Source organism: Schistocerca nitens, chromosome 1 (genome assembly GCF_023898315.1).
Source record: "Schistocerca nitens isolate TAMUIC-IGC-003100 chromosome 1, iqSchNite1.1, whole genome shotgun sequence".
In the NCBI taxonomy this organism is placed as follows: Eukaryota; Metazoa; Arthropoda; class Insecta; order Orthoptera; family Acrididae; genus Schistocerca; species Schistocerca nitens.
Genome location: NC_064614.1, coordinates 961,561,073 through 961,576,850, shown reverse-complemented (window position 1 = coordinate 961,576,850; position 15,778 = coordinate 961,561,073). Strand labels below are relative to the sequence as shown.

At 41.4% G+C, this 15,778-nt stretch overlaps 1 protein-coding gene across 1 annotated transcript in view; it reads left to right on the top strand.

Annotated features, from left to right (window-relative positions):
• The first annotated feature begins 686 nt into the window (after window positions 1–686).
• The window catches only part of LOC126237513 (uncharacterized), a 49,817-nt gene continuing 34,725 nt past the window's right edge, over window positions 687–15,778 (top strand). The window contains exon 1 of the mRNA XM_049947682.1: window positions 687–952. Coding sequence (XP_049803639.1) covers window positions 737–952 — 216 coding nt within the window. The 5' untranslated portion in view covers window positions 687–736. The remainder of the gene's footprint in view (window positions 953–15,778) is intronic.

Here is a 15,778-nt window from a genome sequence, read left to right as displayed (position 1 = left end):
AAACATAGGGGTTACACTCGTCTGGTGTGAGACGTTCCCTGGGGGGGTCCACAGGGGGCCGAACCGCACAATAACCCTGGGTTCGGTGTGGGGCGGCGGAGGAGTGAAGCGGACTGCGGTAGTCGTCGTGGGGTAGTGCTAGGTCCTCGGTTAACATAACATATTGTTTTATCGCAAGTTGCCAATTTACGTTCCACAACTAGGACCAGAAAACATTAATAAGCGTTCAGATAGTCGGTCACGCGCAGGTTTCAGAAGTGTTTCTTCTCTGTCGAGAGTCATACCGGGGCAGAAATTAACATCAGGTAATTCTAACATTACCAAATTCACTGGCATCTTGTATTGGAAACACTCAAATCATTCTTCATATGTAGGAATTGCTTTTTTCTGTGTTGAAAATAAGCTCACATAACGATAAAATTTTAATGAAAACCCCTACTGGCGTGGAATAATTGTGCTATCAGTTTGGTAGAGTTCGCTCATAGTGTTTATGGCGCCACAGTTGAAAATCGATGTAGAGTAAGGCAAACTAATTGAAAGAGGCCATTACCAAGAGGAAAGGCAGCAGTGGAACAGCTACAGTAGATTGGAAACGTAAGAGGCACCTAGCTGTGTGGTGCCCGGCAGATAAGAGCGCTCCTTTCGGCAGTGCGGCTGCGACGGTGAGACGTGACGCAACGAAGGAGTCGGCGCGGTATAAGCACGGCGCGCCGGCCGCCGGCTCAGTGGGAGCGCCATGTCTCTCGCGAGCACTCTGCTGGTGTCGGCCGCCGCGCTGTCGCTGTCGCTGGGGTGGCCGCTGCCGCTGCAGCACCAGCTGCCCGCCACCGACATCCTGTGGGGCGCGCTGCCGCGGCCGCCCGCCGTCTACGGGGTGGCCCTCGCCTCCTCACACAAGTGGTCCGCCCACCCCCACAACGACCAGCACCAGCAGCTCGTCCCTCTCAAGCAGGTCTGCGCATTCGCCGTCTCCGCTACCCTTACCCTTAGTCGCGTTTGCTCCTAATCTCAAGATAAGTTTAATATATCTCTTTTGCAATTTTTCCTGACGAGTACGAATCCGAAGAAATTTTCCGGGATACGAAATGATTCAGGAGGTTGTAACACCTCCGTTTTTTTTCATCCCGACCTGATCTGATCGAATAGCAGCCCAATATTTATTATTAACATGACCGTGAACCTAATGGGGCTGGTAATCGGAATTGACTGCTACCGAAGTTGTTACTTTCCAGTTCGTCCTGTTCTATACTATAATACTGAATGTATGGTAATAAGGAACACCAACACAGTTTCACTAATTACGAACTTATATTCTTCTTAAATCACAAAAAGGAGACAGCCACTGCCTTCGTCATACATATCTAATTACGGCTAATCTCAGCACAGGCTTTCTTCATTTGCCATTATCGTCACACGCTAATCCATCACTGCATCCAACACTGCAATCCAAGGTTAGGCCGGCGCGGTAGACGCGAAACTAAATATCGACACTAGTAACGTCACTGATCACTTTTATAAAGATACTTCATCACTTTCCCGGTATTTATTTATTATTTAGGGGTCTAACCACGGCGATGGTGACCACTTCTCGGTTACAAAAACCTGTATTCCAATAATGGCCTACACACACACACACACACACACACACACACACCATTCCCGCCAACACTGGCACATCTCGATATTCGCTCTCGCCACACGTCACAATCGATTATTCGCCCTATCGACCTCTGCCGAGTGCAAAGTTATAGTAAGGCCCTACGGACCCCTTACAAGGATCAGTAAACATTTTAGGAGGTGGTGGTACAGGCTAATTCGAAGAAAAAAATGGTTCAAATGGCTCTGAGCACGATGGGACTTAACTGCTGAGGTCATCAGTCCCCTAGAACTTAGAACTAATTAAACCGAACTAACCTAAGGACATCACATACATCCATGCCCGAGGCAGGATTCTAACCTGCGACCGTAGCGGTCGCGCGGTTCCAGACTGTAGCGCCTAGAACCGCCTGGCCACTCCGACCGGCAATTCGAAGAAAAGTTTCCATATGGCGTACGTGCAATTTTTCTTGGTTGCAGGCATGCACCTGGTTAAAAAAATAGCTTTCCATTTAGACTTTGGGATTCCAGTTGCCAGTTATTTGTCGATTGTCATTTTTCTTTTGATGAAGTTGTGCTTCAGTTCACATATTGGAGCTTTTCAGCTGTGATTGTGACTGTGATGATGACGTTTGGTTTGTAGGGCGCTCAACTGCACTATCGTCAGCGGCCGTACGAAGTACCAATTTTTGCACAGTCCAATTTTTTCACAATCCAATGTAGTCACTGTCACGAATGATGATGATGAAATGATGAGGACGACACGAACACCTAGTCCCCGGGCAGAGAAAGTCCCCAGCCCGGTCGGGAATCGAACAAGGGACCCTGTGATCCACAGGCAGCAACGCTAGCTATTAAACCACGTGCTCCGGACGATTGTGAATCTGACTGACCAATTCTGCTGCTTTACTTTACCATGCCTCACGTATTTACATTGCCGATATCCTGTTTGTGAACAGATTTTGTAATGGAAACTCGTCTACTACGGCTTGTACAGAATACGATAAACATATATACATTAATCCTTGTTCCATAGATCATGAATAGGACATTTCGTAATGATATGGAACGTGTCACTTTAACGTAAGTTTTCTTTACACAAAATAATTCATTAATTACTATTATTATTTTTTACAGTAACTACTTCATATCTAAGAATACATCGAGTGAGTAGAAGGGATTGTCATTCAGAAATTCTTTTATTTTGCTTTTAAGTGTTTCTTGACTATCTGTCAGACTTTTAATACTATTTGGAAAATGACCAAAGATTTTTGTGGCAGCGTAATCCACTCCGTTCTGTGACAAACTGAGATTTAATCCAGAATAGTGAATATCATCCTTCCTTCTAGTGTTGTATCCATGCACTTCGCTATTATTTTTCGGTTGGGATGGGTTATTAATGACAAATTTCATAACTCAATATATATATATATATATATATATATATATATATATATATATATATATATATATATATATCGAAGGTACTGTGAACACCCCGAGTTCCTTAAATAAATGTCTGCAAGATGATGTTCGGTAGGCTCCAGCTATTATTCTGATTACACGCTTTTGTGCAATGAATACTTTCTCTCTTAATGCCGAATTGCCCCAAAATATGATGCCATATGAAAGCAGTGAATAAAAATAGGCATGGTAGGCTAATTTACTGATATGTTTATCACCGAAATTTTCAATAACTCTAATAGCATAAGTAGCTGAACCTAACCGTTTCAGCAGATCATCGATGTGCTTCTTCCAATTCAGTATCTCATCAATGTACACATCCAGAAATTTTGAGTATTCTACCTTAGCAACAGACTTCCGTTCATAGTCTATATTTATCAATGGTGTTATGCCATTTACTGTACAGAATTGTATAAACTGTGTTTTCTCAAAATTTAGTGAGAGTCCATTTGCAGAGAACCACTTAATAATTTTCTGAAAGACATTATTTGCAATTTCCTCAGCTGACTCTTGCTTCTTGGGTGTGATTACTATACTTGTATTATCAGCAAAGAGAACTAACTTTGCATCTTCATGAATATAGAGTGGCAAGTCGTTAATATATATTAAGAACAATGAGGGACCCAAGACTGAACCCTGTGGGACACCATTCTTGATACCTCCACAGTTAGAGGACTCTGCCGCATTTTGCAGACTATCTGTACTGTTAATTTCAACCTTCTGCAGTCCTCGAGTTACGTATGAAATAAACCACTTCTGCACTGTCCCACTCATACCAAAATACTTAAGCTTATCTGGAAGAATTTCATGATTCACACAATCAAAAGCCTTTGAGAGATCACAAAATATCCCAGTGGGTGATGTTCGGTTATTCAATGCATTTAATATTTGATCAGTGAAAGCATACATAACATCTTCTGTTGAAAAGCCTTTCTGAAAACCAAATTGACATTTTGTTAGTACTTCATTTTTACAAATGTGAGATGCTACTCTTGAATACATTACTTTTTCAAGAATTTTGGATAAAGCTCTCAGAACAATTTTATAACCGTAAAGTACCTGATTAAAGTGTGTTTACTCGTGCCTTCACTAAATTGCCTGAGACTGCTGCTGGGCCGAGCAGTCATATCGCATCTGAACTTGCAAATAAACTGAGTATGGCTGAAGTAGAGGACGTTATTCAGTTAGAAGAATGTAGTCCTTCAACAAGTACACATAAAATCTCTACACAGATTGGTACAGACAAAAATATAGCGGACATTACATCTGCACGGCCCCTACCATTGTCATTTACAGCGGGAAGTGTGAGGTCATCCGCATGAGTACTAAAGAAATCCGCTAAATTTCGGTTACACGATAAATCGCACAAATCTGAAGGCTATAAATCAACTTATCACTTAGGGATTACAGTAACGAATAATTTAAACTGGAACGAGCAGACAGATAATGGTACGCGTAAAGAAAATCAAAGACAGCTATTTATTGGTAGAACTCTCAGATAGAGCAAAGAGATTGCTTACACCTCGCTTGTCCGCCCTTTTCTGGAGTATTACTGTGCAGTTTGGGATCCGCATCAGGTGGAACTGACGGAGGACATAAGATAAAAAAAGGACAGGTCATTTTGTGTTATCGCAAAATATGGGAGGGAGTGGCACGGATGTGATACGTAAATTCGGGTGGCAGTCATTAAAACAAAGGCGTTTTTCGTTGCGACAGGATCTTCTCGTGAAATTTCAATCACCAACTTTCTCCTCCGACTGCGAAAATATATATACCAACATAGGGATAAATGGTCATCATGGTAAAATAAGAGAAATCAGAGCTTGTACAGAAAGATTTAAGTGCTCGTTTCATCGGTGCGCCTGTTGGAAGTGGAACGGTAAAGAAATGGCTTGAATGTGCTTCGATGAACCCTCTGCCAGGAACTTAATTGTGAATTTCGAAGTAATCATGGAGATGTAGATGTATGAGCTAGTAAGGTATACGACTGGAATTTTATCGTTCCCTAACTGCAGAACGTTGTCCCCAGTTATACTGTTTATTGATGAAGTAACTCACATCGATGGTCCGACGAAAATCCCATATCTTTGTGGAGATGCTTCTCTTTAAACGTCTGGTGTATTATGATAAAGAATCGGTTGATTGCGCCTGTTGTGTTGCCGCATCGTCTAACAGGCTCCCTTGTCCAAATTTTCATGAAAACCAGCTTCCATCAATACTGAAAGAGGTTTCTGTGGCTATAAGGATGAGTATGTTCTTCCAGCATGAAGGAGTCCCGGCACATACCAATCGTCATGTGACAGTCATCTAAACATAACATTCCGTGGAAGATGGGTAGGCATGTTTCTTGGCCATCAATGTTCTCGGATCTTATACTTCAGATTTTTGCCTGTGGGAATACATGAAGGTGAAAAAGTAAACACAAGGGACAAATTCATCGTTCGTATTCTGAATAATGCTGCTCCAACAAAAGAACGCCAAGAAACCTGAGAAGAGCTCCAACACAACTCCAAAGTACTACTTGGTTACTTGGTTACTACCTTCCGAGAGTATTTGCTTGAATTATATCCTAAGCGCTCTATCTCTGTAATTCATGTTATTATAGACAATGTTTCATTCGAATTAATCTATACTGTATTGTATTGTATGTTACTGGGGATCTAGAAACGACAGAGAGGCTTCGTCCCGGCCGTAGCCCGCAGTGGTACACAACCCCACAACAGGCTACAGCAGTCCACTCACCCCACCACCGCCCCTACACCTAACCCAGGGTTACTGTGCGGTTCGGCCCCCAGTGCCCCCCCGCCTCCCGGGAACGTCTCATACCAGTCGAATGTAACCCCAACGTTTGCGTGGTAGAGTAATTATGGTGTATGCGTACGTGGAGAAAGTGTTTGCGCAGCAATCGCCGACATAGTGTAATTGAGGCGAAGTAATGGGAACCAGCCCGCTTTCGCCGAGGCAGATGGGAAACCGCCTTAAAAACCATCCAGAGACTGGCCGCCACACCGTACCTCGACACTAATCCACCGGACGGATTCGTGCAGGGGACCGGCACGCCTTCCCGCCCGGGCGGGCTATCTATAACGTATGTTTTTCCTTTTCTTGAGTCATCAGTCTTCTTACTGGTTTGATGCGACTCGCCAGGAATTGCTCTCCTGGGACAACCTTTTCATCTCGGAGCTGAGATTGCAACTTATGTACCTCTAGTACCATATCTTACGTTTTATGTCTGATGTCTTAACAGGTGTCATCCTGTCCCTTCTTCTTGCCAGTGTTTTCCATATGTTATATGTTCCTTTCCTCGTCAATTCTACAGGGAACCTCCTGCTCCTTACCTTATCAGTCCACCTGATTTTCAACATTCTTCTGTAGCTCCACGTCTCAAATGCTTCGATTCTCTTCTGTTCCGGTTTTTCCACAGTCCATGTTTCACTACCATACAATGCTGTGCTCCAAACGTACATTCCCAGACGTTTCTTCCTCAAATTAAGACCCATGTTTGATGCTAGCAAACTTTTCTTGGCCAGGAATGCTCTTTTTGCCAGTGCTAGTCTGTTTTTTATGTTCTCCTCGTCCCGCCTGTCATGGGTTATTTTGCTGCCTACGTAGCAGAATTCCTTAATGTCGTCTTCTTTGTCATCTCAATTTCTGATGTTAAGTTTGTCACTGCTCTCATTTCTGCTATTTCTCATTACTTTTGTCTATCTTCCACTTTCTCTCAGTCCTTATTCTGTACTCATTGAATCTTCATTCCATTCAACATATCCTGTAATGCTTTTTCACTTTCACTGATGATAGCAACTTCGTCTGCGCATGTTATCATTGCTGTCCTTTCATCCTGAATTTTAATCCCACTCTTGAAGCTTTCTTTTATTTCCCTCGTTATTTTTCGATGTATAGATAGAACAGTAAGAGCTAAAGACTACACCCCTGCTTTACACACTTTTTAGTTCGAGCACTCCGTTCTTGTTCTTCCAGTCTTAAGGTTCCCTCTTGGTTATTTTACATATTGTATATTACCCGTCCTTTCCTGTACAAGTAGTCACGTGAAATAAGGTCTCTGAAACTTAAATTATGATCATTACCTGGTGCCGGCAAACGCAGGCAAAGACTCAAACACCGAGTACCAGGGATAGTCACATGGCTTTGCTTACACCCTCCAAAAATTGTAACGTAATCATTTTTTGTTTATTTGCAGGTAAATGTCTGCAATGAAATCTTCGCGCACCTATACCGTTGCACACCCCAATGGGAACCAAGAGAAAACAGCGCGGGCCGTCACCACCTTATCAGTGCGCAGTCACGTTTTGTTTTGAGATATGCTAAGCTACTGTGACGCGGCGATTTCAATTTGTACTAGGACTACAAACACGTATCTGGAAAAAAGGAGTTGTATTATTCCAAGGTGACGAAACTAGCGTTGGATGAACAAATCAGTCTCATCATTTGGTCAAATCTGTGTAGTACAGTGCAATAACAATACATTAACACTGTTTATGCGTAAATGTAACTATCGAAATAGAATAATAATAATAATAACCACACATAATAATAATAATAATAATAATAATAACCACACATAAATAAATTATTTCTGTATCAACTCCAAGTAGCTTTTCAACTGTGTAAATCCAATACTGTTCTCGCCCATAAACATATTCCTAACGCAAACCACAGCTTGCAGATTTGTAATCAAGAAGTTATATGATGAGTGGTAATTGGGAAGATAAAAAACTGAAACATTTTAGCTGGAATCCAACCTTGCATTACATGTGTGTAAAAGAAGAAGCATTTTTGAATCATTCGCCAGCAACATAAAATTCATGAAAACTGTATATTTCTCATGTCATAAGCACATCCAAACATAAAGAGCACAGTATCCATATTTAGAAACATCTAGTCGTTATAGTTGTCAAATAACTATCACATATGCATAAATCGAAAATGGCATAAATTAATTACCTGGTATTTAATGTGACAATCACAACATGTCGTAAAGAAGATAATGTTGACAGAAGAAAACTGTGATAGATGCATAATGAAGTTCGGGAAAATAACACAGCCCAGAAGAATGAAGGTAGAGAGAAGTCCTCTATGGACTGCGGTCATCTGCTTGCCACACACACAATTCGTAAGGCATGGATCCCCATGAAGGTTTTTACAACATAGCTGTAATACCTGAAACAGTATTCCACTTCTAAAAAAATTATCTCTGAAAATCATGGGTAAAACATCATATGCCAATTTACCGAATTAAAAGCTGTGACAAGTTTTCCATCTGTAACATAAGTTTACTTTACACTTTAAGGCCACTCTTTCCCTTAATCTAACAGACAAATCGCAATTTTCTGACATTAGAACACAGGCAAAAATAACTTTAATTTCACATACTTTAATGTCTGTTTCCTTTAAAGTTATTGACAAGCCAAAACTATGCGTCTTTCCATAAGAATAACACATTTTAAATAAATCAGTACCACTTACTGCATGTCCAATAAATCTTTTCCAATCTATCTTGAACTGTCTGCCAAATTTATTTAAATACTTCTCCCACTAGTCAATCCGCAACTGTCCGCAACACTTAGGTAGCTTTTAACGAACTGACTCTTTACACCTAAGAAATTTTGAATGACTGTCTGCTCTCAGTTTTGGAAACTCATCTGTTTCTAATCTTTTCACAACATAAAATACTATTGTAAACATTCAGTTTCCTCTGACAAAAATCATGGTTCAAAACTCAGAAGCACTTTATAGCCTCATGTACACGATATACTTCTAACAATGCATCTTCACTCTCCACACAAAAGTGACATGAATCAACTTCCTCAGTATCAGTCTTATTTGTAGCACACACATAAAATTTTTTGGCGTTATCAAAGGCACTAAGTTAATCTTTCAAACCAAAATCCAATTCAGTCAGGTTTAGATACACAAATTTCGATTTGGATCCAACGTTGGTTCCTCTGATGTATTGCTTGATTTAAATTTTTAATCTACAGATATTCCGTCTTCCTCCAATTCCTTCTTAATTTCTACTAATGCACCGCTTATGTGATAATTATTTTCTGTACATAGCTGCACAGTTCACAAATCATTTATTTTCACTGACTACTCAAACAGATTTTTGATTCAGTCACCAACTTTTTTTCATAGGCTTTTATGTTTCCCTTTGATTTAATCTAAAATATTTCTCCCCATTGTTTTTGTTCCCAGATCAAAATACGTTTTTGTCCTATTTGAATGTAAATAAAGTCGAAAATGAAAAAAAAACGTCACTCGCAATGTTTCTTCAAAGGTGATTTCAGTCATCACAATATTAAAACAAAATTGAGCTTCACTACCTATGTTCTTGATCTCAAGTAAGCTGGTGAAGAATGATGTCTTCAACATGGAGTCCAACTTTTCTGCCTAAATTTTTGAGATTCAAATTGGTTTTGTCCTCCAAAATATGTGTGCGCCTAGGTAATTTGTTTAGCTGAAAAATATCAGACTTGCCCAAGAAGAACCAAAATTATAAAATATACCAATTCAGAGCCCCAAGTTGTAAGGTTAACATTGCTCTCAACTATATATTTTAAGTTCGAAATTGATTGCATCATATTCCAACAAATTATATAAGTGAATGCTGCAGTATTTAAGAAATATTTGAGAACACTAATCAAAAAATATGTTTCGTTATCTTGTGTTTTGTTGGACTTCTCGAAAGTGCATTGTAGGCAGATCAGTCGCAGTTTCCATTATAGTCTTGGACTGGACTTAATTTTTGTATTCTGCAAATGGAACTGGCGATCATAGGTTTCTTCCATCTGTAATGTAGACATATTGTTTCTCCTGCCAGAAAGCTATCAGAGTTGAGGACGCTTTCTCTGTAGACTCTTTTGTCCTGTTCTTTAAAATTCTTCATACATTGCTAGAATTTTTTTGTCTTCCTGTCTTCTGAAACAGGACCACCTATTACTGCCAAAGACCATTTGGTTATTCTTATTGTCCGTTCTGTGATGTACGTGTAACATTACGTTTTGTTTTTTCATTTACCGCGCACATGAATTGCAACACGGCACTAAGTTCTTGTGACAGGTCTACGCCACATTAATTCATTGTAGAAATACATTGTTCTGTTGTTTTTTTTGTCTTTGTTTTTCTCTATTCCTCATATATTATGTGTGCTCATTTTCAACAAATCAGGATTTCCTTTATATTTTTTGTTTGGGCTGGTCGTTGTATTTCAGATCTCCCCACAAAATTTTGCCTGCCTCTAACTCGGCAGTCAGGAAGTGGGGTTGCCACATTAGGCCTCCTTGACGTATTGTTTTTCTGTCAGGGTTGTCTCCCCCAGCCAGAGGACCCGCTTTAAAATACTGATTTTCACTCTCTCCCATTTGCTCTCCCTTATAAACGTCGGAGTAGCTAAGGCAGGGCTGACCACAGCGTACCAGACTTTTCATTCAGTATTATGGTGCGGCATTTTTCGGTCGGCACAATTCACTTCATTTCGATAGAATTTTGGTGTCAGTACTGTTTAGCCTTGGCTCTTTGTCTGTGGTATGAAGGATTTTCATAGATTCAGTGGATGTTTGCACAAACAGAGGCAGTCTAGCGATCTATTCTCACAAGCCTTTAAAAATGAATGGGAATGACATAAGAGATGGACGAGAATTCTCAATATCTGTTACGCAGTCGCATAAGTGACAGCTACTGTAAATATGCTATGAAACGATATGACAATACCAAACAGGAAGAATTTAAAGATGTAGTTGACAATGAAAGGGCAAAAAATTGCAATTTGTGTGAATTTCTAAGGGACCAACCTGCTGAGGTCATCGGTCCCTAGACTTATACACTGCTTAAACTAACTTATGCTGAGAATAATACACACACCCATTCCCGAGGGAGGAGTCGAACCTCCGGCGGGAGGGCAATGACTGACAGACGGGATTCGTTGTTCATTACAACAAGAAGCACTTGGTTCCTAATTTTCAGGCAAAAAAGAACGTGAGAAACCTGGAGGTATGAATAGTAAAATTTATGAAGTGACACGCATTATTCGACTGTTGTTTGCAACAGTTTTCGAGGGAACTGACCGAAAACTATAGAGCCTTTATACATTACTGTAGAGTAGATTGCTTGGCTGGAACGATTTTTCGATTTAAAACTCGCTATTGTGGAATTTATGAAGGGAAAAGTAGTGCAGGAGCGAAAATTTGAACATCCAGAATGGATTACATACTTCGCATTTTAAGTGAACTAGACTGCACTCTGCCCATAGTAAGACACTGCAAGGTGAGAAGCACCAGTTGAAAGCGCCCCTGTGTATGTGCTGATGTTAACTGATTGATCTGCAAGGTAATTCCAGTTTTAATGACAAATCTTTTTACGTTAAAACTATCCAGAGTGTCTACATTTGCACGTCTCAATAATAAGGCTGCAAAACTTCTACAATATATCGATCGATATATTTGTGCGAAAGACCATTTTTAAATTATGAAACTAAACAAATCACGCTTATGTGGCACTTGTATGCGAAAATCTGCAAAACTGTCTGCGTCTGTCTGTATCGGTTAGTCTGTCTGAGTCAGTTAGACCGTCAGTGAGAGTGCACTGCGAGTTCCTGCTACTAATAAGGCGAGTACACCGTTCGCTTGTTACATATTTTTACGAACTTCAAACAGGAGCGACTTATTTTCAGTTATCTGTGTAGTTACTAGTTTATTTTTGTAATTTCTTGCATGTTCGAATGCTTACTAGGCACAACCTTTTATTTAAATAACAGTGTACTGTACAGTATCGCCATTGCTAACAACCCTCTTATCGTTCAGGCCTCTGTTTGTTTGCTTAGAACAGCTCAGTGTCAGTTAGACCATGAGTGAGAGAGAACTTAGATTTCCCGCTGCATGTTTTTACGAGCTTCAAACAGGAGCGACTGCAGTAATGGATTGGAACTGTGATTGTTGTGTATAGATGCAAGCTGAGTTGGGGACCCTTCGCTCTCAGCTCCAGGCTGTGATGGCTTCCGTCACACAGCATGAGGCTGCTGCCAAGGGCCGTCTCTGTGGGGGATCGAACACGGGGATGTGAGGGGTGTCGAGCACATCCCACGTGTCTTCCGATCAGTCCGCTGCTGTGACCGCCCCGGGTACAGCCTGCACTGAGGTTGACCCCTCACCTGTGGTCGAGTGGGAGATGATTCCAAAGTCTGGCAGGTAGTGAAAAACTTTCCGAGGGGCCGATCGTAGGGCCTACCCGGTTCATTTGACGAACTGATTGTATGCGTTATCTGTGGCTGATGCTGTCTCTGAGCCGGATGCAGTCGTCCACCCTGTTCCAGAGGAAGCTTCTCGGCCCGCAAGGTCTGGGCATTCACAGAGGGTGGGTTTTCTGGTTGTTAGGAGCTCCAACGTTAGGCGCAGAATGGGGCCCCTTAGGAACATGGCTGCCAAGGAGGGGAAGAAAGCCAGTGTGCACTTCGTTTGCATTCCGGGGAATGTCACTTCGGATGTGGCAATGGTGTTTCTGGATGCCATGAAGAGTACAGGGTGCAGCCAGCTGCAGAGGGTGGCTCATGTCGGTACAAATGACGTGTGTCGCATTGGATCGGAGCAGATTCTGTCTGGTTTTGGGCGGCTACCGGAAATGGTAAAGACTGCCAGTCTTCCTTCCGAGATTAAGGCGGAGCTCACCATCTGTAGCATCGTCGATAAAACCGACTGTGGTCCTTTGGTGCAGAGCCGAGTGGGGGGTCTGAATCAGAGGCTCAGGCGGTTCTGTGACCGTGTAGGCTGCAGATTTCTTGACTTGCGCCATCGGGTGGTGGGTTTCCGGGTTCCTCTTAATAGGTCAGGAGTCCGCTAAACACAGAAGGCGGCTACACAGCTAGCGGGGGCTGTGTGGAAGGGACTGGGCGGTTTTTTATGGTAGAAGGTCTCAGGAAACTACAGAAGGGGCGTCCCTCTAAAAGTGGACAGGCAAAACACAGTAAGGCAATTGTAGAAACTATTGGTATTTTAGTTGTAAATTGTCGTTGCTGTGTTGGGAAGGAACCCGAGCTCCAAGCCCTAATAGAAAGCACTGAAGCTCAAATAGTTGTAGGTACAGAGAGCTGGGTAAAGATGGAAATAAGTTCAGCCGAATTTTTTTGAAACGATCTAACAGTGTTCAGAAAGTATAGATTAAATACAGTTAGTGGTGGAGTATTTATTGCTGTCAGAGATAGTTTGCCTTGTTGCGAAATTGAAGTAGACAGTTCGTGTGAAATAGTATGGGCACAGGTTATACCTGACAATCGGACTAAACTATTAATTGGATCGTTTTACCGATCACCTTACTCAGAAGATATAGTTGCTGAACAGTTCAAAGAAAAATTGAGTCTCATTTCAAATAAGTACCCTGCTCATACAATGACAGTCGGTGGTGACTTCAATCTACCCTCGATATGGTGGAAAAATTATACGTTTAAAGCCGGCGGCAGGCATAAAACATCATCCGAAATTGTACTGACTGCTTTCTCAGAAAATTATTTTGAACAATTAGTTCGTGAACCCACTTGAAGCGTAAATGGTTGCGAAAGCATACTTGACCTTTTAGCAACAAATAATCCTGGACAAGTAGTGAGTGTTGTGACGAATAGAGAGATTAGAGACCACAAGGCAGTTGCTGCTAGGCTGAATACCGTAACACCTACAAGTATCGAAAAGAAACGCAAAGTATATCTATTTAAAAAAGCTGATAAAAATACAATTAACGCCTTTTTAAGAGACAGTCTTCACTCCTTCCGATCTCATCATGTAAGTGTAGAAAAGTTGTGGAATGTTTTCAAAGAAACAGTATCGACGGCAACTGAGAGATATATACCACATAAATTAATAAGTGAAGGTACTGATCCACCATGGTACACAAAACTGGTCAGATCGTTGCTTCAGAAGCAACGAAAAAAGCACACCAAATTTAAAAGAACGCAAAATCCCCAAGATTGGCAAAGGTTTACAGAAGTTCGAAATATAGCATGCACTTCAATGAGCGATGCTTTCAATAATTTCCACAACGAAATTCTGTCTCGAAATCTGGCAGAAAACCCAAAGCGATTCTGGTCATACATAAAGCACACCAATGGCAAAACACAATCAATACCTCCACTGCGTGATAACAACGGTGAAGTCACTGATGACAGTGCCACGAAGGTAGAGTTATTAAACACGGTTTTCCGAAACTCCTTAACCAAAGAAGACGAAGTAAATATTCCAGGATTCCAACCGAGAACAACTGACAAGATGGGAAACATAGAAGTAGATATCCTCGGTGTAACAAAGCAGCTTAAATCACTTAATAAAGGCAAGGATTCCGGTCCAGATTGTATACCAGTCATGTTCCTCTCAGAGTATGCTGATAAAATAGCTCCATATTTTGCAAATATGTACAACCACTCCCGCACAGAAAGATCCATACCTAAAGACTGGAAAATTGCTCAAGTCACACCAATACCCAAAAAGGGAAATAGCAGTAATCCGCTGAATTACAGGTCTATATCACTATCGTCGATTTGCAGTACGGATTTGGAACATATACTGTATTCGAACGTTATGAAGTACCTCGAAGAAAACGATTTATTGACACATAGTCAGCACAGATTCAGAAAATATCGTTCTTGTGAAACACAACTAGCTCTTTATGCTCATGAAGTAATAAGTGCTATCGACAGGGGATGTCAGATTGATTCCATTTTTTTAGATTTCCAGAAGGCTTTCGACACTGTTCCTCATAAGCGTCTTCTAACCAAACTGCGTGCCTATGGAGGATCGCCTCAGTTGTGCGACTGGATTCGTGATTTCCTGTCAGAAAGGTCACAGTTCGTAGTAGTAGACGGAAAGTCATCGAGTGAAACAGAAGTAATATCGGGCGTTCCCCAAGGAAGTGTTAGAGGCCCTCTATTGTTCCTGATCTATATTAACGACATAGGAGGCAATCTGAGTAGCCGTCTTAAATTGTTTGCAGATGATGCTGTCATTTACCGTCTTGTAAAATCATCAGATGATCAAAACTACTTGCAAAATGATTTAGATAAGATATCTGTATGGTGCGAAATGTGGCAATTAAGCCTGAATAAAGAAAAGTGTGAAGTTATTCACATGAGTACTAAAAGAACTCAGCTTTTAAATTTCGATTACGCGATAACTCACACTAATCTGAATGATGTAGATTCAGCTAAATACTTAGGGATTACAATTACAAATAGCCTAAATTGGAAACTTCCTGGCAGATTAAAACTGTATGCCGGACCGAGACTCGTACTCGGGACCTTTGCCTTTCGCGGGCAAGTGCTCTAACCGCCCGCGAAAGGGAAAGGTCCCGAGTTTGAGTCTCGGTCCGGCACACAGTTTTAATCGGCCAGGAAGTTTCATATCAGCGCACACGCCGCTGTAGAGTGAAAATTTCATTCTAGGAAACTAAATTGGAACGACCACACAGATAATATTGTGGGTATAGCAAACCAAAGACTGCGATTCATTGGCAGAGCACTTAGAAGGTGCAACAGGTCTACTTAAGAGACTCCTTACGCCACGCTTGTCCGCCCTATTCTGGAGTATTGCTGTGCGGTGTGGGATCCGCATCAGGTGGGACTGACGGATGACATCGAAAAAGTACAAAGAAGGGCAGCTCGTTTTCTATTATCGCGAAATAGGGGACATAGTCTCACAGACATGATATGTGAATTGGAGTGGCA